The sequence below is a fragment of the Rhamphochromis longiceps genome, linkage group LG18, assembly GCF_057381845.1.
Source record: "Rhamphochromis longiceps isolate RC_006_pf linkage group LG18, R_longiceps_female_GT1.1, whole genome shotgun sequence".
In the NCBI taxonomy this organism is placed as follows: domain Eukaryota; kingdom Metazoa; phylum Chordata; class Actinopteri; order Cichliformes; family Cichlidae; genus Rhamphochromis; species Rhamphochromis longiceps.
In genome coordinates this window covers 23,347,039-23,371,015 of record NC_140574.1, presented here as the reverse complement: position 1 = coordinate 23,371,015, position 23,977 = coordinate 23,347,039, and the positions used below count along the sequence as shown (strand labels likewise).

At 41.6% G+C, this 23,977-nt stretch overlaps 1 protein-coding gene across 4 annotated transcripts in view; it reads right to left on the bottom strand.

Annotated features, from left to right (window-relative positions):
• LOC146648295 (ephrin type-A receptor 3-like) overlaps positions 1-23,977 on the bottom strand; it is a 78,013-nt gene that overhangs the window by 9,306 nt on the left and 44,730 nt on the right. For all 4 annotated transcript variants that reach the window (XM_085389194.1, XM_085389196.1, XM_085389197.1 and 1 more), the window contains exons 8-13: positions 23,393-23,505; positions 22,027-22,189; positions 18,975-19,083; positions 6,058-6,125; positions 5,216-5,341; positions 4,890-5,075 (exon numbers count right to left, since the gene is read on the bottom strand). In XM_085389194.1, the coding sequence (XP_085245320.1) occupies positions 4,890-5,075; positions 5,216-5,341; positions 6,058-6,125; positions 18,975-19,083; positions 22,027-22,189; positions 23,393-23,505 (765 nt within the window). The remainder of the gene's footprint in view (positions 1-4,889; positions 5,076-5,215; positions 5,342-6,057; positions 6,126-18,974; positions 19,084-22,026; positions 22,190-23,392; positions 23,506-23,977) is intronic.

Below are 23,977 nucleotides of genomic sequence, written 5' to 3'. Positions count from 1 at the left end.
ATCTGGCAAATTACATTATGAGAGGCTGTTTCTGTGCGTGTTGGTGCGAGCGTAAACAAAAGTGATAGACTCTGTGTGTGCGCCAGTGGGCCGCATTACCGCATTATTGAATGAGGCGGCCCAAGGTACAAACGAGAAAATGAAATAACTGCTGTATTGATTAATGTTAAGGGTCTGAACTAAATTATACAATGCTTTTAACACAGGACAGATCTCTGTTCTGGGAAGAGCCACGCGAGGTTGTGGGGGAGCGGAGCAACAGAAAGACAGAAACTCAATAACCTTATCTCCTCTCTTCACCTCTCCTCCTCCCTCTTTGCTTTCTCATCTCCTCTCATTTCCTCACATTTGTCTCCTCTCCATCTCTCCTCTCCTCTATCTGCTCCCTCCTTTCCTCAAATCTCTTTGCACATCTTCCCCCATCACCCTCATTTATTCCCAAGCCCCATCCTCTTTCATTTCCTCCCTCTTGTATCCTCTCTCATCCATCCATGCCCCCTGCTTCCCCACATCCCGTTGTCACCTTTTCTCCCGCTTCCCCGTGTCGTTGTCTGTGCAGTCCAATCTACAAAGCTACATGCATATTCAGAATACTTTCAAAGAGTCTGACAGGAAATATTGAAACACCTATTGTTCAGCGCACAAAGGTACACAGTTAAAACGAATCACTAGTTTCTTCAAACAGAAGACGAGAGGAAAATGTGGTTTTGCAGGGTTTAACAGCACCTTTGTAGAGCAGCCTTTTTAATGTTTGTGCGTGTGCGTGTGTGTGTGTGTGTCAGATGAGAAGGACTTCGGTAATTGAGGGTTTTCCAAATGGGCCAATTGTTGCAGCGATTGTAAAACGCATAGAGGATGGATGGATAAAATGAGGGACGGTGGAGATAAAAAGGAGATAAGGAGATGGAGAGGGGCAGGGAGGAGGGGATGATGGGATGGGGTTAGATTGCTGCACTTTTCTGATGTGCAGTGAGACAGACAGAAAAAAAGAGCATTTTTTCCCCTTCCTTTTCTGCATGTGGCCCTCTAATTAGCATGACAATAGCAGCAATCAGGTGATAGACAGCAGAGCAGGTTATTAGTGTGACACATAGGAGCGGATGAAGGCTTATGAGGTTTTAAGCAGTGAACACAGACACACATACACTCACACTGATAGTCAGAATATTGTGCCAGAACTGTGCCAGATTTGTTACTACTACCACAACTTTGGTTGAATCAGCCACACTTTTACTAAAGATACTTATAGTACTTTTACTATTGGCACATCACAGCCATTTAGATAATTAGTACAACAAAGGCTCCTATTGTACTTCATGTAACAACAAGATTAAGAGCCCCAATGCCGCCAACAGTTAACATTACTCCTGTCTGCACTGTTGAAACAAGTAATCCATTATCCAATTAAAGATCAAAAGAAAATTATGCTGCAGTTATTAAGATAATTTAGTGACTTCTCAAGAAAAATATTACATCATAGCAAAATAGTGTTTGAATTCCGGACTACTTGCAAAAATATGATTTTAGCCTTGAAAATGGAAATACTTATTATCAGGAGTTCTGCTGCAGTGCATTCTGTCATTTGTATAAGAAAGTATTGTGCAGTACAACACGACTCCCTTCAAGTTTGAGCTTCTCCGTAATTACACCTACCTACCTACTCCTACTCAAACCAATACTCCGCCTTCTACTTGTAAGTCTGCTACTGTTTACACCAACACCTGAGTCTAGATCAGCTGGAGTCAGCCTGTCTGATTAGACTGAGGGTGGTGTAAAAGGACCAGCTGGGGCCGCAGAAAAGGGCCTGAAGGAATTATTGACCCCTCTCAACTCTCACCCCCTCGCCCGCACATGCACACCCGGGGCTGTGACCTGTGAAATTACTGCTTTGCTCGTGAGATTTGTTTCTGAGGGGCTCTATCAGCTTCTCAATGTGCCGTGAAGACAGGTGAGAAGGCAGACACAAAGTAATACGTGTAGAAGAAGGCGAGCGCTCATTAAATACACTTGCTAAAAGCACGCCAAAGCGCACAAACGTATTTTTACATTCAAAGAACATTACGAAGTAATGAGTACTTGATTATGTTAAAGCAAATCACTTGTCAAGTCGTTGCTCAGCTCTTTAACCGTCTCCTGTGTCAACCCCGCTGATGTCCTCTGACCCAAAACGTCAAGGATTTGGCAGTAATTCTTCAATTAATTCTGTTTTTTTAAAACAGAATAGTGGCAGTTACTGGAAAAAAAAGAGTGCTATAATTACACGTTTACATGTTACATGTCTCTCATGTCTGAAAGATCAAGAGAGATAGACACAGACAGAGCGAGAGAGAGACAAAGAGAGTGACAGCACAAGAAGAAATTAATAAGAAATGCAGTGAAGTCTCATTTGTAATATGCATGCTGTTGAATATTCATGGAGCCAAATACACATCCAATTAACTTTATGAATTATTAATAATTGCAATAAAAGGTCGTGTATATGCACTTGCTCTTTGTTGGCCTGAGTTGCACTGAACAGCTTGGTGTGATGGACTGAAAATCTTTGTTTGTGTCACTAAGCAGGAAGAGGAGGGAGTCAGATTAGGGGAAAAGCCGAGGCTTATTTTGGTGCCTGTATCTTTATAAATATGACGATTCTCTCTCTTATTTGCTTGTCTATAGACCGCCCTCAAATATCTGTCAGATCAGAAGAAGCTTTCAGATTGAACCTATACTGTGCTGTAATGCAGGCGAGCTAATTGTTAGGGTTGACACATTTTCAGTATTTGTAACTGGGCATCTTAACCATTATAACGTGACTGTTATGCAGTGCTGCACAGCCAAGAGAAATATTTCTGTAAATAGCTCTTAATTTGTAAATTAACAGTTAATTAAATATGTAATAATCCATAAAGTTAATTAAACATGAGTAATTCATGTTACTTTGTCGTGTAATTAAAAATCATTTATTTTAAAAACTTTATGTTGTACTATATGTTAAGTAGCAATCAAATTCTGATGACATCAGCACACATAAAATGATATTCTTTAGTCATTATTATCATTTTGTTGTAAAAAAGTGTTTTATTCCCATAGGAGGGTCAATAGGCCACAAGCAAGCAGCATCCGAGAGAGATGGACAATGTGATGAGAATAGTGAGATGGGTGTCAGTCATCATTGATCTTCATTTATATAATGATGCTTGGGCTCTTAAAATCACATTTTAACACAGTGGTAACCTAAGTGTCATTTCTCATCCCACAGGGTCATGTTTGTGAATGGGCCTATTTTGTAAGTGAAAGAAACAAGCAGGGAATAAGCTGTACAATTATTTTTAACTTTAGCGATCCAAATACTGTTTATAGATGCATTACACTGTATTTATTAACAATTTCCAAGGTGCTTTAAACATTAGTTGCAGTTTTACAATAATATCTGATTCATTATAGATGATTTACAAACTAATTATTAACTAATTTGATTACGATGAATAAGAATTAGTTCATTGTTTGTTAACATCCAGATATTAACTGAAGCTGAATCAGCTATAAATGTGCAATTGTTGAGAAATGAAAAATCTTCTTAACTTTAATGCCTCCAGCCACTAACAAGCGTGTATGATACTTATTGTAAAATAGTTTTGCAGAAATCGAAAAGTTGAAATTATGATGGGACCACTGACGCAAACAAAATATTGTAGATTACTCAGGCTACAGTCTCAAAGAGCTAGAGACAAGGAAAAATGTACATTTCCCAACTGTTTGGCAAGTAGTTTCTGGAAAATCGGCGGCTAAAGCCCAGTTACACAGGTCTAGAGATTGATCTGTCAGTCCAGTGCAGCTCCATATACCAACCAGTGCAACCAGTTACCCATAGTGAATGCTAGAAACCTCCAGTAACTACTTACCAACTAGTTAGGGAATATGCATTTTTCCCAAGCCTGTGGTTTCCAGGAATTTAACCTGTAAGCCTGAGCGATTGAAACCATAGTACAAAAAAACAGAAAAGATCCTTTTTTTTCTAAAATTAAAAATTGTGACATAAAATCAATAAAATTAATAATTATCTGTTGGCTGTCTGCTCATAGTCACATGTATATTTGACATTTTCCTTTATGGATTTTGGTTGTGAACCTGTCATAAGGGCAGACATATCCAGACATAGCAAGAATCAGGATTTCCTTCGAATTGCTTTGATGAATCCTTGCACTTCTTTCAATCTTTGGGCTCAAAGGCATTACGTTGATAGAGATAGTCAGCTGGAGGTGTCCGTGTAGTATTTTCACATTTATCTGGGTAAACGTAGCAGTTACGTTGTCAGACATGGAGTGAGAATGACAAAGAGAGTGAGAGAAAGAGAGTGCTAGAGGGTGAGGAGATGAGACTGGGATTAAGTGAATGAGACAGACAGCGAGAATGGAATAGAGCGAACCAGGGGAGCCACTGAAAGAGAGGGATGGACACTGACTGAGAGAGAAAGCAGCAGCGCGAGATAGAGGTCTGAGACAAGAGCCGAATAGATTTCGAGAAAGATGGAGTGAATGATCGAGAGAGCGTGGCTCAGTGATAACCAATCAACTGTTGTACCAGCACTGCCTTATCTAACACGAACACACGCACTCATTCTAATTTGCCTAAAAACAATCCTGTGAAGTAAACAAATGGTCATTTAAGAGGAGGATGGTTACATCACATGCACACTGCCATGCATCACCGCTGTGTTACCATGGTAATGGAGCTTTTATCTGATCCAGGGTCAGCTTCGATTTACATCACTGACAGCTCTGCTAAGTCTCAAACAGGTGTGCGACACACAGAGATCGACACAAGAGAAGGGAGAGGGGAGCGAAGGACTCCTTAAAAACATCGTCGTAGTGTAAAGGCTTCGTCACACTGTTGCCTTCACTTACATCTCGTGACGACGCCCTCCAACCTGATGATGTTCGCGTGGTCAAACTGTCCCATAATGGAGGCCTCAGACAGGAAGTCCCGCCTCTGTTTGTCAGAGTATCCTGCTTTCAAACTCTTGATGGCAACGTAGATCTCTCTTTTCCCCTGCATACGCAGCCGGCCACTGCACACCTCGCCAAACTCTCCTACACGTGTGCACAGACACATACATTGAGTTTAACATGGTCTTTTATTGACTCCTTTTAATCCTTAAAATTAAGAAATCATTTAATCCCTTTTTCCTTTATTAAAGTAGTCTACTGCTGGGTTTGTTATGCCAACTCACCAGCTCCGATGACTCTCTCTATGCGAATATTGGAAGCATCTATCTCTTTGGCAAAGTCTCTGACAGCCTGGTTGGGGTCTTCATAGGTGTGAGGATGAATGTAAGTCCTGCTGCCTGGAAGCTTGACTGCACAAGTGGAAAAGTGAGGAAATGGGCACAGAATTTAATTTGCTTACAGCTTAAAAACATGCACTGTAAGAAAATCCGGCCATGTTGGAGATATGGTCTGGAATATTAGGAAAGTTCATGGAATCTTTATGGTAGTTTGGAAACACTTTCCTCAACACTGACTTAGTGTCTAAGCAGATATTTGTACAGCGTAAATTCGTGTTGAGACGGGAGCTTGAGCGCTTTGTCTGAGTGACATTACAAATTATTACATAATAATAAACACATATCTACTTTGCTAGCAGTGGTGTGAAAATGACTCAGAATTTTAACAGGAACCCATAAGGCGCTTCGCTCTGCCAGCAAACATTTATGCAAGAAACTGTGAAACAATGTGGTTTATTCGGTTAGGATGTGAAAAAATTAAAGATTTCTGTTCTGGCTCCAACTGTTAAAGTTCTCATTGTACATTTCATTTACAAACAAAGCCCGACTGCATTACATGCATGTGAAAAAATAAGGGGTTAATTCTGAGGACGTTGTCACATTAGTGCTTGCCTTTGTTCATTTACTGAAAAATATTCCACCATCTGTTTGTTGTTTACAGCCATAAATACACGCAGTGATATGATTCATAACATGTGGGTGGCAAGTCTGGTTTTAAGACAAATGACATGCAGATAATATTTATCTAATATAATATTATCTGGATCTGCACATGCTCGTGTCTTTACCTCGCCCATGTTGGAACTGCATCTTTTCTTCATCGGGGTCTTGCTTGGCTTTGATATATCCACAGTGCCTGAAAAAGAGATCATTTTTATTCTAATGCTGTACAATAAGCAGCTCTAAGCTCACAGTAGTGACTATTCTTCCACCACAGTAACGCCACCATCTTCTACACCAGGGGTGTCAAACTCAAATACACAGTGGGCCAAAATTCAAAACTGGAACAAGGTCGCGGGCTAACATTAATATTTACTGAAAAAAAAAATCTTCCTCCAGATTTAAGAATGAATCTCTTCTTATGGACTCAAACAGGTTTTGCTGAAAAACTGAATATGGAACAAGCAAAGCTTAATACTAAACAATATATATATATTAGCTGTATAATACCAGTAGGCCAGCTCTAATAATAATTTAGTATTGGCTTCGTGGGCCAAATGTAATTAGGGCCAAATTTGGCCCGCGGGCCAGAGTTTGACACCTATGTTCTACACCAACGAAGGGCATGCACACTCACTGGCCACTTTGTTAGGTACACCTGTTCAGCTTCTTGTTAATGCAAATATGCAATAAGATAATCACATGGCAGCAACTCAGTGCATCTTTGGAACATCATGATGACCTGGGGTACTTTAAATGTAGCATCAAAATAGGGAAGAAAGGTAACAATGAACTGAGCAGGAATGGACTGACTACTCATGGTGAAAATGTCTTATAATGCCACTGGTTAGAGGAGAATGGTCTGCTTTGAGTTAACTGGAAAGCAACAGTAACTCAAATATTCACTCACTACAACCAAGCCATGCAGAAGAGCATCTCTGAATGCACAACACGTGGAAGAAATATGTGGAGGTGCCACAGATGTCAGAGGACACCTAGATTTTGAGGCAGTTTTGAAGGAAAAAGCGGGTCCAATCCAGTACTAGTAAGGTGTACCTACTAAAGTGGACTGTGCAGTATGTATGTAATTTGCACATATCTGTTTGCTATTTTAAATCAATGTTATTTTCAGGGAAATCTCTCCACACACCTCTTTCCTCTGAATAAAAGAAGGCTGGAGAAAAAAATAAAAACAACCATTTTTATATTTCTCTGCTTCCAGCGTTCATTGCAGTCCTCCTCGCTGAGCTCTTATGCCCGAGGTTAGAGAATTAATGTGTTTGTATATGTATATGGCAGAGATCAATGCACTAATGCACTCCTCTGTACCTTCCCTTGGACCCTTCTGGCCATCAAGCACCGCTTTTAACTGTAGCCACACACACCCACATTTATGCCCTTTCCCCAGCCCCCTCTGGGCACCCTGCAGCAAGGGTCAGCCCAATGATCAAGACAAAATATTGACAAATTGATCAGCTCAATCTTGCACTGCAGCTGTGTGGAAGTGTTAACTTTTTCTGTCTTACAGACCTCGCGGGGGAGGATTTGTGCTTCTGTGTGTGTTTGTGTGTTCCTGACAGAACGGTGTATTTTCTCTCCACTTTGTTGGTCGTTTGCCTCAAACAGTGTTTAAGAGCTATAATCAACCATAACACTGTCTCTGAGATTTACCGCACCTTTAAATTTAGATCAAAACTTCAGGACAAAAACATAAAATGTAAAAGCAGTATCATATAATGGTTCACTAACCACAACATAAATACCACATGGTTTCTATTTTTCTCTCCTCCTCTTTCATTTCAAGGTAATTTACAATAAGTGAATTTGTGGATGTTTATTTATTTGTTTTTTCTTTGCTTTGTATTCTTTAGTTTATTACTATAATCTAAGAGGACTGCTAAAGGTCATAGGTCTCCCCTCCTTTCCTCCCTTTTATCACATTCTCCTTGAGTCTTGTACAGGTAAAGGAGGACTTAGCCAGTATGTCTGTCCATCATGAAGACAAAATTGATTTGGGCTCAGGGCCAGGAGTAAGAAATCTGAAGCATAGACAGCGCGCGATTTAAGAAAGCAGTGGAGAGGAGGACGAAAGAGAAACGGAGACTGAAAGAAACAGCGGGCCAAGATTTGATAAAGCAAAGGAGAGGAGAAATGAGATAAAGACAAAAATAATAAAAGAGAGGACTACTGAGGGAAAAAGAAATATGATGTGCTCTGACTAAGAATGAAGCACACGGCAACAGAAATGCAGAAAGGTGGGGTTCCACTAGGCTCAGAAAATCTCAGTCATTTGGTGTTTAATCCTTGTGTTGATTTTACACAGCTGAATGCATGGCATAACCCAGACATCAATAGGCTGTTTTGGGAATACACACAAACACACACACACTTAACGGCAGAGACTGGTTACTGGTATTTGAGGATAAAGAGGAGGGGGGCATAATGTTCTTATGAAATGGGAGGTGGGGCCCACCTGGTTATCAGCTGAGCTCAAGCTAGCTGAGCACCAAGGGACTATCATTACCCCCTTGACTCACACTCCCACACACAAAGAGCTTTGGGGCATGCGTTTAAAACATATGGGGAATGGGTACATGGGTCACACCTCGACTCTAGCTGTGATAATCTCGTGGGGATGCGTACACACACACACGCAAACACATACGTGTGTATATGATCAGCAAAACACCAAAACCAATGGTTGAAACACCTCCGGATCACTCTTTTAGTTTGTAACCATGGGTGCATGCTGCTTATCTGTGAGTGTGTGTGTGTCTGATGGGAAATGAACACATTTCCATAGTAATTACAGAGCAACTCATTTCTCCTCTCCAGTTAGAAGTGTCATGAATCATTAGCGCTGCAGTTTTAAACACGGTGCAAAACCTGACATGGCTGTGGCTTTTGTTTTCCCCTGACAGCTGTATCTATGTGTGTGCGTCTAAAACAGATATTTAATATCTCCAATTAAATGCAGCTGACCTGTGATTGCTCGACTAAAGACGCTGGAATAAGACCTTTCCATTTCTTTACTTGCTAATTTTAGTGATTTTTCACGTTTCATTTTTAAACGAAAATTTACGAATAGTAATAGAAAAATTGCACAGCTGAAAACAAGCATTGCACTGTCGATACTTTGCCATGTTTAAACAGTTTAAACAGTTCATCTGCTCCTCCAGTCGAAGGTCATTTTTTCCCCCATACAGTCTAATCTGTTCCATCCATTGATCACAGCTAGTGATGTGGTGTGGTTAAAGTCGAGAAGATTTACAAAAATCTTAACCAAACAGTATCTGTTTTAACAACCTTCCCCCCGTCTGTTTGCTCTCAGCGTGTTGGGTTTGGCGTCCCAGTTCAAGAGCTAATAAGCAGAGCAGTGAAAGACATCGCAGAATAGCACAGCTTGGGGTGCTTTAGTGGCTTCACAACTTAAGATAATTTTGTTTCTCCTTCCAGGCATCAACACAGTGGTGCACAGTTTCAATGATTTATCCACACACTGCATCCACCCGCCTTTCTGGCTTAAATTATTCATTTCCATTTTGGAATCCATGTTCTTGTCATTCACTCGGGATTAATTAACCAAATCTTAGAATATCAGTCTCAGATACTGTGTGCTGTAGGTTAAGATACCCTTCTTTCTCTTTACAAGTGATACAGGAGTCAAGGAGATGATATAATTGTGTTATGTTATATAATTATATATACACTGACCAAAAACCGACTGAGTGCAACTGCTTAAAACACTGTGTTGCCCGTGACGTACCCTTGTTCAATTACTAGTTTCTTGCCGCATGGATTTACCATACGTTATGAACACTCATAGAGTCTGGTGCAGGAACAGACTTTATAATGAGGAAGTCCTCCTGGATTTCCACTAGCGGATCCTCGATCATGCTGTACTGCACTGTGACGTGAACGGTCCTGGGCTATACTTTGCTGCGTCTGATTTAAAGTACACCCACCAATCACGCAAAAACACACATTAATGGACTTCTGTATCAGTATCAAAGCCGGGCTCTCACCTTTCTCTCTGCCTCACTGTTCCACTTCAGTGAGGACAACAGGCTATCCCTGTCCTCCAAAGCCACACACTCCACATTTGCATATCAATTTGCTTTTTAATATAATACTCTGTCACTCGAGACCCATTTGTCATTCGGCGAGAAAGCTTCTACCCTCGCAGAACTCCATCCATATATTATTTTTGTCGTGGCCCCTCCCCGTTTTCTTCCCTCTTCCTTTCCCCCGCTGCACTTTATCTCTCTGAGGTGTTAAATTCTTCCCTAATTCTGCCTTTAAGTGTCTGACTGCCAACATGTCCTCTCTTTCTTCTTTTTGTTGCAATCCATTCATCCTCTCTGAACAGGCCCTGACTTGTGCTCTTTATGTAGTTGTGCTGCTTTCTTTGTCAGAGAGCAAGATTCACCACTAGGAGCTGGAAGGGGGGGATAAAGAAAGATATAGGGAGAAGGAAAGGGAGATTGAGAACGAGAGTGCTGACAGGCAAGAATGCACAATAGGGGTCCAAGCCTGCATACCAACTAACAAGCAATCAGATGGAGGGGAAGAGTAAGGCGAGACAGGAAGGCAGCCGTAGGAATAGAAACTCCAAGGTTAACATAAGTGATGTGGACAGAGAGCGGGAGAGCAGGGGCAGCGTTTGTGCTGCAGCAATCTGAGCTGAAGCACAAGCAGAAGAGAAAGAAGAGATGCAAACAAAAGGGGGAAAAGTTAAACAGATAAAGCAGCAAGGAGAAGTAAAATCTGGAAACAATCCAGTGTAGGCTATCCCCAGTTCATATATGAACTGGGGATACAAGGAGACAAGCATAACGGGATCAGCAAACTGCTGTTCACCCCTTAAGGAAAGAGAAGAAAGAGAGAAAGAATAAAAGACTTGATAGACAGATTGAGAGCAGATGACAAAAAGAAGAGTGTCAGGCACCAGTTTGGCTGCAGGACATGTCCTGAGAAAGAAATGTTATGTGTCTTGGCTAAACCACAAGGTAATAGGAAAAAAGAAGATCAGAAGAACTGGAGAAATTAAGGAGTCGATTGGACAAATAACAGATGTGTTTACTTCATCTTATACATACATATATATACATCATATTCACTCAGTTTTTATTCATCCACGCATTCCTGCTCTAAATTAAAGGAAGCCAGATCATTTCATATTGTTATCATTGCAGATTACTGCAGTGTGTGATGGCAAGAACACACCAAAAAACCTGGCCAGGTTTCCAGTTCATTACAAGACAAGCAGAAGATATATCCACACTGAAATGTACTCAAACAGACACTTTGGGGTAGTCGGCCCACTTGACTCTGGGAGGGTAACAGAGCACACAGAGGTTAACTCACATGGACACGAGGTGAATGCTCGATATCAGACTGTGCCGTTGACACTAATGTGGGCTAAAATATCAGACCTTCCGATGCATGCATCCGTCTTTACTATTAAAGTTTAAGTGATACGTCTCTCCTCAGGAGGTCAGGATTGTAAAACCTGTAAAATCATCTGGCCTCCTGCATGGATTTTGCTTTGCATGTGGGACATATGCACATTTTAATTTTTCTCATTCTAATTTATACTTTAACCAATTTAATTTTTGTATATATAGTTAGCTATTTAATTACAATAAAATAAAATAAAATCTCAGCATTTATGTTGTTTTAGCCGTCCCTTGATCACTGAGAAAATATGGTTAAAAGTTGTTACACAGAGGTTTCTAACACATTACACACACTACACTAACCCCTGCAGCGCCCTGTTCCAATAAGTCATTTTGTCCTCGTCCTGGATATGTCTTTTTTCAGTTGTTGTCCTGTTTTGTTCATAAACAAAGTAAATTAAAAACTATTTTTAATCTTCATCAGTATTTCACAGTAGCCCAAATATAGATGCCACATGTGTATGAGTGCAGGAAGTGTGAAAAAGCAAGCCCCGTCTTTCTCTGATATTGTCAGTGTTATGCCAAGTCTTCATTTTTTGGTCTATTAGCCTCGGGTTCCATTGCTGCTTCCCATTTTCCCCTCAGTCTGACTCCAAACTATTGAGAGAAAGCGAGTGGGAGACAACACCATCGACAGCAACGAGCTGTGCTGATTTGTGCTTCCTCTGATAATTGAATTAAGTAGTCAGTGATTCTGCTGTCATTTTATTAGACCGGGGCTGGACTAGGTTGCTAAAGCTCATCAGTGCAGTGTGGAATTAGGACAATGACCACTGTCAGATATTGATTGTGTCCTCTGGTCTGTAATATGTTGTTTCAGAGGATGCAATAGCCTGCAGCTCGTAAAAAGCTATTTTGTCAAAGAATCATTAACATCTCTCTATGCTAAACACTGAGTGTAGCATAGAGAGAAGAAAAAGAAAGCTTGGAGTTGGAAGCGCATGGAGCAGCAGAAATATGAGAGCGACGAGTTATAGCGAAAGAGTGAGAATGCAGGCAGGGTGGAGTGGGTGGAGATGAGTGTCAGGGGTGATTTGTGACAGAATAGCGGGAAGAGTGAAAGGGAAGGTTTACAAGCTGGTAGTGAGCTATGATGTATGGTTTGGAAACGGTGGCACTAACAAAAAGCCCGGAGGCGGAGTTGGAGGTGGCAGAGCCGATGATGCTAAGATTTTCATCTGAAGTGACCAGGAGGGACAGGATAAGAAAGGAGTATATCATAGGCACAGTTCAGGTTGAGCAGTTTGGAGACAAAGTTAAAGATTCAAGGCTGAGATGGTTGAAAGAAAAAGTGGAGAGTGGAGAACAGTGCCACTTGAGAAAGAACCAGACAGGGACGCAAACAGGCTGATCAAACGAAAGGAAACTTTGGCCGAACAGTATGAGGAGATCGATTTTTCACAAAAGGCAGAGAGAGTTCGAAGGGATGAGAGCGATGCAAATACAGATGGTGGAATAACCTTGAAACTGAGCAGGACAGAGGCCACTCTTTGAAAAAGTATAAAGAGAAGGTCCAAAGACATAAACAAAGCAGCAATGTGAGGCAAAGAGAAGAAGCCAAAGATGTAACCTTCGACTAGTTTTAGCTTGAACTTGAATGTTCTGGGGGGTAATGACCAGCCATCTTTTATAAGAAGTTAGAAGTCGGCTGTCGACTAAAAAATGGATACACTCGAAGGTACGGAAGAGTCCAAAGAGGATCATTCATGTAAAAACTGCATTCATTTCCTTTCCTCTCTTCTCCTCCTCATCTCCTCGCCTGTCACCTCCTCTCTTCCCTCTCGTCACCTCTCATCTCCTCTCCTCTTTCATTTCCTGTCTCTCCACATTATTTTCCCACTGCTAATCAGAATGACTAGAAAAATGAAATCAGTAAATCATTAGTCACCCCTCCAGCATGACACAATGAAATGACACATCTATCCACACACATAAATAAAAACACCCTGCTGTGGGCATCTGCTCTCGTCATTACTCGTGATAATGGTGATTCCATTTAATATCAAGCTATTAAATAAAAAATAATTACTGGGAATGAAATCAATGGATTAAATTCACTCTCATTATTTTCGCAGCAAAACCGAAAACCTGAAAGCTTGAGCGGCGACAAACACTGAGGTGATTGTGGATAATTAATTGAGTCAAAGCAGCATGGAATCAAAAAAATAAACAAACAAACAAAGACAGACTGATTTTTAAAAGTTACTGAGCGTCGATGAACAGAACGAGCGAGTACGATTTCTTCTTCTGGCTCTTTTCACTCTCCATCTTGGCTGCGTCTGGCACCAGCTCAGCACTCTCTGACCACAGTGTAAAAAGATTTACTCAGCTCGGGCTAATTATTAGGAAGGGGAAATGATTAGCTGAAGAGTTATGACTAATAAATCTGTCTATGTTTCATTAACACCCTGTTTGGAAACATTTCATTCCGGTGTCTCTCATTAAAGAGAGTGGAGTCGAAGAAGGAAAGGAAAAAGAAGGTAGGGGAAAGAAAAGGTAGGACGTGAGGGAATCCTAGCAGTGTGGTCTGAAGCCGTGCTTTGGTAATGGGTGTAATGTAGAAGAATCTTTAACAGCACGGTGAAAGGTCAAATTGTACAGGATGCAAAAAGAGAGGGAGAAGCATGTCATCTGTATCATTAAGTGAAGTGCATTTTGTATTTGCAGCGAGATCCGTGTGAAACTAATTTCCCTAATGATGTTACTACACCGACGCAACTTGATTAGGTCATGTTCGTAATATGTGCGCTTATATAAGTGTGTGTGTAGTGGATAAAAGCTTTTAAATGCACCATAAAACCCTGGATGAAAACAGTTTTTGAGGTTTTTCAGATGTTTATAGGGCATTTGATCTGTCCCACTGCAACATCTGCTCATTTGCATAGATCCTGCCTGATACATTCTTGCACCTGCGGCAACTAGCTGCTGTTATTGCACTGTTTGCACGCTACTTTCTAGGCATTCTGCAGACAAAGCTGTATTTGGCTACACCCTACAGCTTAGCTGCATTCGCTGACAGCGCCGCCATCCAAGCAATACGTACAAATGACACCCTTGCATATGTCTACACGCGTGTCGCCAAACCTGGCCTGTTTTAGATTTTTACACAGAACCTTCTGGCTAACAAACCATTATTAATGTTATTATTGAGCAAACAGACCAACAGCACCCACAGGGGAAGCTGCATTGGCTGATTTTAACCTCAATCAAATTCACCGTTTGGAAATAGCAGGTGTGTTGCTTATGCCCTTATTTTTTTTTCTATTTCCTGGGGTGGGGGGGTTCTAATCTTTTTCATTTTTTCGAAATACAAACTGAATATCTTTTTCTCACGGCATCTTTGAAATACAAAAACAGCCCCCACCCCCAACACGCTTATACATTTTCGAGCTGTTTTACACTCAGCGTTGTAGATCTTCAGCCTCCTTCTCTCAATGCGTCTTCACTCTGCTCTCTCCTCTCTCAGCAGCGTGTTTTCATTAGCACATGCCTCACGTTTTTTTCATCCTTCCTCTCCTCTTTTGTGTCATTAAGTTTTTAAGAATAACCCTGGGCTCCACAACAGATGCTGTGGTGGTAAAAGAGCTTACACGCACAGACACGATTGCACATCAACAGGATATGCTATTGTGTTTGCGAGGTAGAGCTGTTACCGCTCTCTGTTAGTGAGACTGAAAAGTCTTTCTCCTACTATGACAGCTTACTTTCCTTTGTGTTTCTTTCTCGCCGCCTTTCACCTTTTGTTATTCCGTACTCCGCTTTTAAAAAAAAGTTTCCTTTCTCAGAAATAAGAATAATACATAACAATGAAGATGATAAGATTCGAAACACTGCAAGATGGCGATCAGCAGATTTCTATTAGATCCCAATTCAATGGATTGTGACCCTTGACTCCCTGCCGGATATCTACAGCTCTGACAACAGATGTGCTCCACGCATGGACAGACTACAGACGAACCAACTTAAAAAAAAGGGGCATGACATAGATGGAACAACTTCACGCAAACTTCTCGCCAAAACTCCTACTTTAAAAACACGAAAACAGAAAGAAAGAGAAAAAAAGGCATTCAGGAACCTGGCATGTAACCAAAATCTACGGCTGTTTGGAAAAGGAGACGGTTGTGAGGCCGAAGGATCATTAGACTGCAAACAAAGCAGAAGCACAAACACACACACACACGCACACCGATGCTGAGAGGCAGAAGCTGTAACATGTTTAACAAGAAGAACGAGAGAAAGTGAGGAACAGCGGAGAGAGCGTTTTCTGCGTGAAAGGCCATCTGCTGAATCCATGGCTATGCCAGTCGCTTTCTAGCTCCCCATCGTTCGCACCTGCCAGCACGCCAAAGCACCCTCAGGAGGACAAAAGCACCTTTGCATTTTGCACGCTTTCGCACACAAACACACACCGTAACGCGTGTACTCGCCTCACAATAATGGCACGCACACAGCAATAGCGGGTGTGATTTGTCAGCGCAGCGCTGTGTCTGAGGAGCTTTCGATGTTTTTCCATGTTTTCCCTCCTGCGGTAACAATAACATAACTGCACTTTAATAAACGAGAGCAGGATAGAATAGAATAGCTGCAAATCAAACCGTTTATGAGGCTGAGCTGTTCAGCGTGCAGCCAGGAAAGGCTACAGTAAGCCTGTATGTGCTTCTGTGGCTGTGAAAGTTATATTATAGTTGAGCGATAGGAAGTGCTGATCACATTGTTCAAAATGTTGTTAGCATTCTGGACTTAGTAAGACCCTTTTTACACATGGTTTTAAAATGTATTGCTAGCAATAAGTTTAGAAGTGTACAGTTAGGAAATAGTGCCGTTTGCACCTGTGTCATCATGATCCTCCAAGGACTTCCTTACTGTATATGTCAAAGAGCCCCTGTGCATCCCTTCATTTGCTGTCTATTGCCAGCCAAGTTCCAGGCTTGTTTAGCACGAGCTATAAAAGACAACACAATGGTTTGAGAAGAAAGGTGTGATTTATTTCAGCATCTGAGACTGCCATTTGTCAGGGCGCAGGATAAGATGAAAAACAGCCGCCACATATGGACACATTAGCATTCATACCATGTTAAGAAGTTGGATCAAAATGCATTTCTGCAGTTGCTTACATTTTGTTCTTAGCGCCGCCCACTTGCGATCTGACTGCACTTCCATTCAATTTAGTGATTACTGGGGGAAATTTTTTACACAGCGAGTAAAGGTTGGGGAGCTATGGAGAAAAACGCACCACACACGTCTCGTGGAAAATCAATCAAGAACAGAACAGGAAATGAAAACTGAGGAGCCAAAAGAAGTTCAAAATAATGAGAAAAGCAGAAGCAGAGAGAGTGAAATTAGAGAAGAGAGAATCTGACTGATTGACAGATACGATGGAACGGGTGAAAAGAGAGAAGAATGGACAACACGAGGAGACATTTGAAAAAATAAAAATGTTCTCCCAATTCCTCAGAAACCTCAAGGACGACACTTTTATTGCACACAGAAGTGCAATCGCCCACCCATCAGCTCTCCTAGTCTTACTCCACGTCTCTCTCTACTCTTTCAAACTCGCTTGTAATCTGCCTTTTCATCTTTTACCCCTTGCACCTCTGCCTTCTTCCCCTGGCTCTCCTTCTCCTTCCATCTACTTTTCTCTCCTCCTCTTTAAAGCCCACCTCCTCTTTCTCTCTATCTCTCACACCATCTGAAAATGTAGCTCTCTTGTGGCTCAAACATACTTCAAATGTACTTCTCCCCCCCTTTGCTGCAGCCTGTCATTCTCACTGCCAATCTAATATGTTTATTCTCCACTTGTGTCTCTCCTTTACCTCGCTTCTGTCCATCTCTCTCCCCCCTGAGCTCTCTCTCTCCCGCTCTTGTCTCTCTAGTGATGCGGCTTTGATCCTCGCTTCCTTCCCCAGTTACAAATGCACTCCACCTATGCACGCATGCACACAAATACACACACGCGCACACACTCTTGACAGGTGTACAGATGTTGTTTAATAGAAAGCAGTAATCAACACTGCCTTCTCCCCGGCATCCACACCTCTGTGAGTAAATGAAAGAAAGACAGATACAGAGAGAGAGAATAACAGAGGAAGAGAGGGAGACCTTAAATTGATGGCAGTGCATCGACCCCTCTGTAAAACCTAGTTAACACCTCGCCAGCCTGTGAAACCCGATTAGACAAGTGGTAGTGTGTGTTTGTGTCATCGCGTCGCGTTCAAAGCACAAAATGTTGCACAGGTTGTTTTTCTTTGCAGACGGACAATCCCATTACAGGCTCTTGATTAAAAAAATGTTGATGCGATCCTGTTCACGTGCCTTGAGTGCAGTGTGCGTCTGTGTTTCTTTGCTGATTACCTTCCTCTTACTCAATAGTGAATAGAGCACTCAGCTTGATAAGCAATCACCTGAATCAATACTAATCTTTTAAGCGAGTGCATGTGCATGTTTGCATGGATGCATAGTAGCAGAGTTCTTAAAATGTGGCTAATCTCCTGTAATTTGAACTCATACAGGATAAACATTTAATTACAGGTACAGTGAGTCACAAATGCCTGTCATCCCTACTTCTCTCTCCTCATCCATTTCTTCCTCTCTAAAGAGCCTTCTTTTAACTTACATCCTTTCATCTTCTAGCCTCTCAACCACTCTGCATTCTTTTACTTTCCTTTCTTCTTCTTCTCTCACGTCCTTCTCCTCTATGGCCTTCTGTGAGTCAGAGCATTACCAGCAGTCTAACCTTCAAAGAGAGTGATCATTGAAAGTCCATGCTCTTCACATACAGAATAACACGGCCTTTAGTTGGACTTTGGCGCCTGTGTAAATGTCAAAGTTGGAGGGCCTGCTTTGGCACACCCATGCGTAATCCCTCAGAGACAGACAGAGAGATATGAAGAGCGCTTAGCTTGCGTGTGCATGAATGCACATGTTCATAGGGCTCACTGAATTTAAGCTCAGTCAATTTCAGCCTAAATCTTTTTTGTTGGTGACCCAATAAAGTAGAACAACTGAGAAAATAGCTGTCTGGAGTTTAGCTCATTCGCTGTGTTAGAGTGGCCAAAAAACTGTATCCTATCAATTTAAAGGGTAAAATTTCTGATATTTTAGGTTCTTTTTATATCTTTCCTCAGGCAAGCCCACTGGTTCATACTGAACATGGGAACTGTTTAGTCAGAAATATTATATAATTTTATTTTTTTTAAATAACAAAAAAAGCATTTCTTACAACTAGCTGATTTTTTTCAACAATTGTTATTCCAAAGGAGTAAATATTGTGAAAAGAACTTGAAATTGTGGCCCATTTTCAGCTGCGTTTAAGTGCGCCTTTGAGCAGCACTGTGTGAAACTGACTCCAAATAAAGTCGCCACATTCAGTGCATCAAAAGAACGTGTCACCCACAGCAACAGTGTAGCTCATAACTGTGCTTTTTAATAGTTGTTGGACAACAATAAAGGTCTGTGGCCCAGCGAGACAGTAAGATGTACCAGGCTTTGGCTACAAGGATTATTTCCAATACATTTAAGAATGGTGACAAAATGACATAATATTAACAGGGAGGTAATTGCCAACCCCTTCTTACTGCTGGCCCTACCTTCCGCTGACAACGAAGCAAGTCACCAGGAAGATGAGGAGAACAATTCCCCCTGCGATCGACACAGCCAGAATGGTAGACTGATTAGGGTCCCCTATGGCCAAAACATCTACAAAAGAGAAAAAGTGAAGACTGTTATTTAAGCAAGCATAAATGAGATTGGGAAAAAAAAGTCAGCAATGTTTTCTACAGGGGAAAATTGACAGAAGAAAATACTAAGGAAGGCTGGGAGTTAAAAAGATAACAAGTGAGAGTGAGAAAGTGGCGGAGGAGGATAGAGATAGAATGAAATATGATAGCAATAGAAAAAGAGGTAAAAGACAGAGGCTGAGGGAGACTGAAAAAAGAGAGGGCCGCAAACGAGTAAAGGAAAGAAAGGGAGGTGGATGGAATAGTAAGTAAGGTCCTTGATGAAAAGCGCTCTCCCTCTCTACATTCCCTGCGAGGGTATGAGAGTAGACATGAAAGCTATTCCCATTCTTCTGTGCTGTCCAAATGGATATGTTAACATTGCACATAACAAGGCTACCACCGAGAACTTTCTGCAAAGATGCATCGATTTTTACGCCACACCAATCGAGCCATTACTCAAAACAAATACCTCATTTATCTGGTTTAGCTAAGCATGGGCAGACATGTGCGACTGAGTGTGTATGCACTGCATATATGCGTGTGCTTGTGCCTGTGTTGAAGAGGCAAATTAAAGCTCCAAGGTAAGTACAGATAAGCATTGATCTCCTGTTATATTTTGTGGTGCACACGTACTCACCTCTTCTTTAACAATCAATAGAATTGATCTAATTAGATTACTGAGATATTGGATTAGCTGCATAAGGCAGATCCTGTATTTTAGAACACTGAACTAGACTGTGAACCTTTATTTGAAGGCACAGCAACAGCTCTATATACTTTTGAGCATAGAAGAAGTGAGATCAGAATTTTCCGCGGATTCATCAGCTGACATTCTATAAACCACGGAGTATTTTGGTGACAGCCAAGAAAAGATAATTTACACCTTGTTGTATTCATTAAAATTTGATACTAGGAATTGAAACCATAAACTCAATAGCACACAGATTTAAAGAGGATACAAATTAATTTAACTGTAGGTATATTTTCCTGTAGACTTGTATAAACTCTAATTTCTTTTTGCCCTCTACTGTCAACCTTAAAGAATGCATAATTTGCACAACTTACGTAATTATTCTCATTTTTTGTGTTTTATATAAACGCTCTAAATATTGAGATGTATATGTTGCATTAGTAGGAGCAATTTAAAGGCATTTGTTGCAGGACCAAGTTTATAATTACTTTAATTGATTACTGAAATCTGAGGCCATGGTTCTCAGCCGGAAAAGGGTGGAGTGCCCACTCCGGGTCGGGGATGAGTTCCTGCCCCAAGTGGAGGAGTTCAAGTATCTCGGGGTCTTGTTCGCAAGTGATGGGAGAAGGGAGCCGGATATCGACAGACGGATTGGGGCTGCAGCTGCAGTAATGCGGACGCTGCACCGGTCCGTCGTGGTGAAGAGGGAGCTGAGTGTAAAAGCGAAGCTCTCAATTTACCGGTCGATCTACGTCCCTACCCTCACCTATGGCCACGAGCTGTGGGTAGTGACCGAAAGAACGAGATCGCGGATACAAGCGGCAGAAATGAGCTTCCTCCGAAGGGTGGCTGGCCTCTCCCTTAGAGATAGGGTGAGAAGTTCGGCCATCCGGGAGGGGCTCAGAGTAGAGCAGCTGCTGCTCCACATCGAAAGGAGCCAGCTGAGGTGGTTCGGGCATCTGACAAGGATGCCCCGTGGGCGCCTCTTGGGTGAGGTGTTCCAGGCATGTCCCACCGGGAGGAGGCCCCGGGGCAGACCCAGGACACGCTGGAGAGATTATATCTCTCGGCTGGCCTGGGAACGCCTTGGTATTCCCCCGGATAAGCTGGAGGAGGTGGCTGGGGAGAGGGAGGTCTGGGCCTCTTTGCTTAGGCTGCTGCCCCCGCGACCTGGCCCCGGACAAAGCGGATGAAGATGGATGGATGGATGGATGATTACTGAATTACTTGAACTGTCATCCGTATGTATGCTATTCGTATGCCTTCCAGACAGCGTATAGTGCAGTTCCAACCATTTACACATGTATCCCCCTCTACTTTCCTCCACTTTGTCTTGGAATCATTGATCATGTTGAAGAACACATTACGCAACCTCTAAAGTAGAAAATCCTAGCACGCACAATAAGGTGATAATGAAAATGAATGACCCCAACCTTAACATCAACAACAACAATAAAAAGAATGGATGAACACGGGGACTTTGGAAACAACATGACAGAGAAGCAACACAAAGCTGTTTATGAGGCCTGAACAACCCCGCTGAACTTAACCAGGCATGGATTTGCCTTTGGTATAAATTCCTAGTATATTAAAATCTAAGTATAAGGCATGTATGTCATGTATTAAGCTTTTGCCTTTAATGATGACTGGATATAGATCTCCAGTGTTCTGTGCAAATCAAGATTTTCAATCCAACGGCACATCCTTCCTTGTGAAACTGGCTTGTCTCCCTTTCACCTGATAAGTATTCCACAAAACTTTGGAGCCACTGGTTCAGATACATAGATGACAACCTATGAGACTGCCAAGGTGTCTCTGTCTGACAGCAGAACTGAAGAAGCTGTTCGGATGAAAGTAAGATATTCCATAACCATACAGTCGATTGATTTAAACAGCAGGGATGACTTCAAATCTTAGTACACTTGATATAATATGGATGTACATTTTGCTCTAGAGGTAATCTTTGTCCCGTTTTTTTTTTTTTTACCAGCACTTTTAGATTTCTAATATTGAGAATGCATACTGCATTTGAAGAACAGGCATGTATTAAACATGGACTGGCTGCTATTCCAATTTTCAGCTGACCACATGGAAATTTAGTAGGAGGAAAAGAGATGAAAAAGAAACAAATCAACTGGACAAAGTGGGACAAAACAGCTGGGAGGAAAACTGAAATATCCGATTCCCTATAAGTAAACAAAAAATCTATTATTCCTTGTTTTACTGTACCTTCGTGACTTGTTTCTAGCTCAATCTCTCCACCATAGCTCCCATACCCCCCATCAGTCCGAGCCCGGACCCTGAACACATAAGTGGTCCCAGGTTTGAGCCCTTCCACTGTCATCATGTTGGAGCGAGTCTTCAGAACTGTATAGTTCTGTTCTCGTTGGTTCTGGAGCAGAAAAAAAGAGTTAAACAGTGAGTGAAAAAGGAGAGAAACTTAAAATAGATGATATTAAGTGTCCAAGAAATTAAATGAGTCTGGATTTTAAAAAATGGTTGAATATACAAAAACCTCTAAAGAGGTTTATACAGAGCAAATAATAATATATAATATAATAAACAAAAATAGTCTGAAAATAATAAAAACCTCAAATTGTTGAATTTAAATGTCTCCAGGGTCCAAATACACCTCACTAAGTTTTCATTTGTTCATCGCTGGACCATTGAGTGGCATTTATACATGAGCATCTGTCAACTCTCAAATCTTTTCCTCTCCACACTCCAAAGCATTATGCGGTTACTAGTCCCGCTTCACTTCCTTCCTCAACTACCTTGTGGGTGTGCGTGCACTTATATACATGTGTGCAGGAGGATGAATAAAGAATAAGTGTGTCTGTCAGTAAGCTGATTCCCTGCAGAGAGGCTGATACTCTACCTAATGGAAGACACTTTACAACACGGATTAACACTGTTTTACTGGTAATGCCTGCCAGCCCACACACACTCATGATCAGATAGCGTGCACGCACACAGACACACAATCTTGTTCCATCGTCCACACGAGGACACTCATTAATCTAATGCAATCCCAAGCCACTTACCCTGACTTAGAACATCAAATTTCAATGCTTTTTCCTAATCCCAAACTATTTCTCAACCCTTTTTCTAAAATAAAGTTTTAACCCTAAAAAAAGCACCTATGGGGACTTGTTTGAATGCTTGTCCTTACTGTGACGCAAGTCCCCATACGTTGGTAAGTATTTAGGCTTAAGTCCCCGCCGGAATATAAAAACAAGCTCAAAACCCCCACACTCAATTTCATCATCTCATCCAGGTTTTACGAGGTTTGTTCAACAGATGTTTGGTTAATTAGCTTGGCATGAACAGTAAAGGAGACGTTAGTGATAAGGCAGTGAAAACATAGAAAGGGAGAAACTGAAAAAAGGCATTGTAGATGTTTGTAATGAACAAGTCATTAGTGATATACCCAAAGGCTGCAGTACAAACAACAAGAAGATTAGAAAATATGTAGTGTTACGGGGTACTCAAGATATTTTCAGCCGTGCATAATGACCTTTTGGGAGAAATACTTATTTAGGTAAGACAGTTTATCCCACTTGTGCATTTTAGTGTATGTGTAGGTCTTTATCACCTTCTCATAGTAGATAACCTCATATTCCACGATCACTCCGTTGGGTCTCTCTGGGCCCTGCCAGGCCAAAGTCACACTGTCCTTGCTCCGCCTTTCCTTCAACACTACGCTGACTATAGAAAATAGAAAAAACAAAGGGAGAAAGTGTGAGTAAAAGAGAAAGTAGAGCTCTGCAAGACAGGCTGGTGCAGGACCATGACACGAGAAGACCCATACTGCAATATGTCAGACATTTTATTGTGTTAATGAAACAGCTTACAAGATGTGTGACACTCATGTTATCATGTTATCTGCTCATGTGATCAGTGCAAACCCCAAACCCTACGACTTCCGATCCATTCACACATCGGAGCAGATGCTTGTGCGGTTTGAAAGTGTGTTTGCTTGTGCATGTGTGTGTGTGTGTGTGTGTGTATGTGTGTGCATAGTTGAGAGCGACAATCAAGGCATGTGGGGATTTTAATGAGGTTAACAACCTCCCACACCCCTTTCACCTTCCTCCCACCTCTCATACACAGTAGTGTGAGACCTGAAAGAGATCGTCACCTTGCTACACTTCTGTTACGCAGTCCCTGCATGTGACAT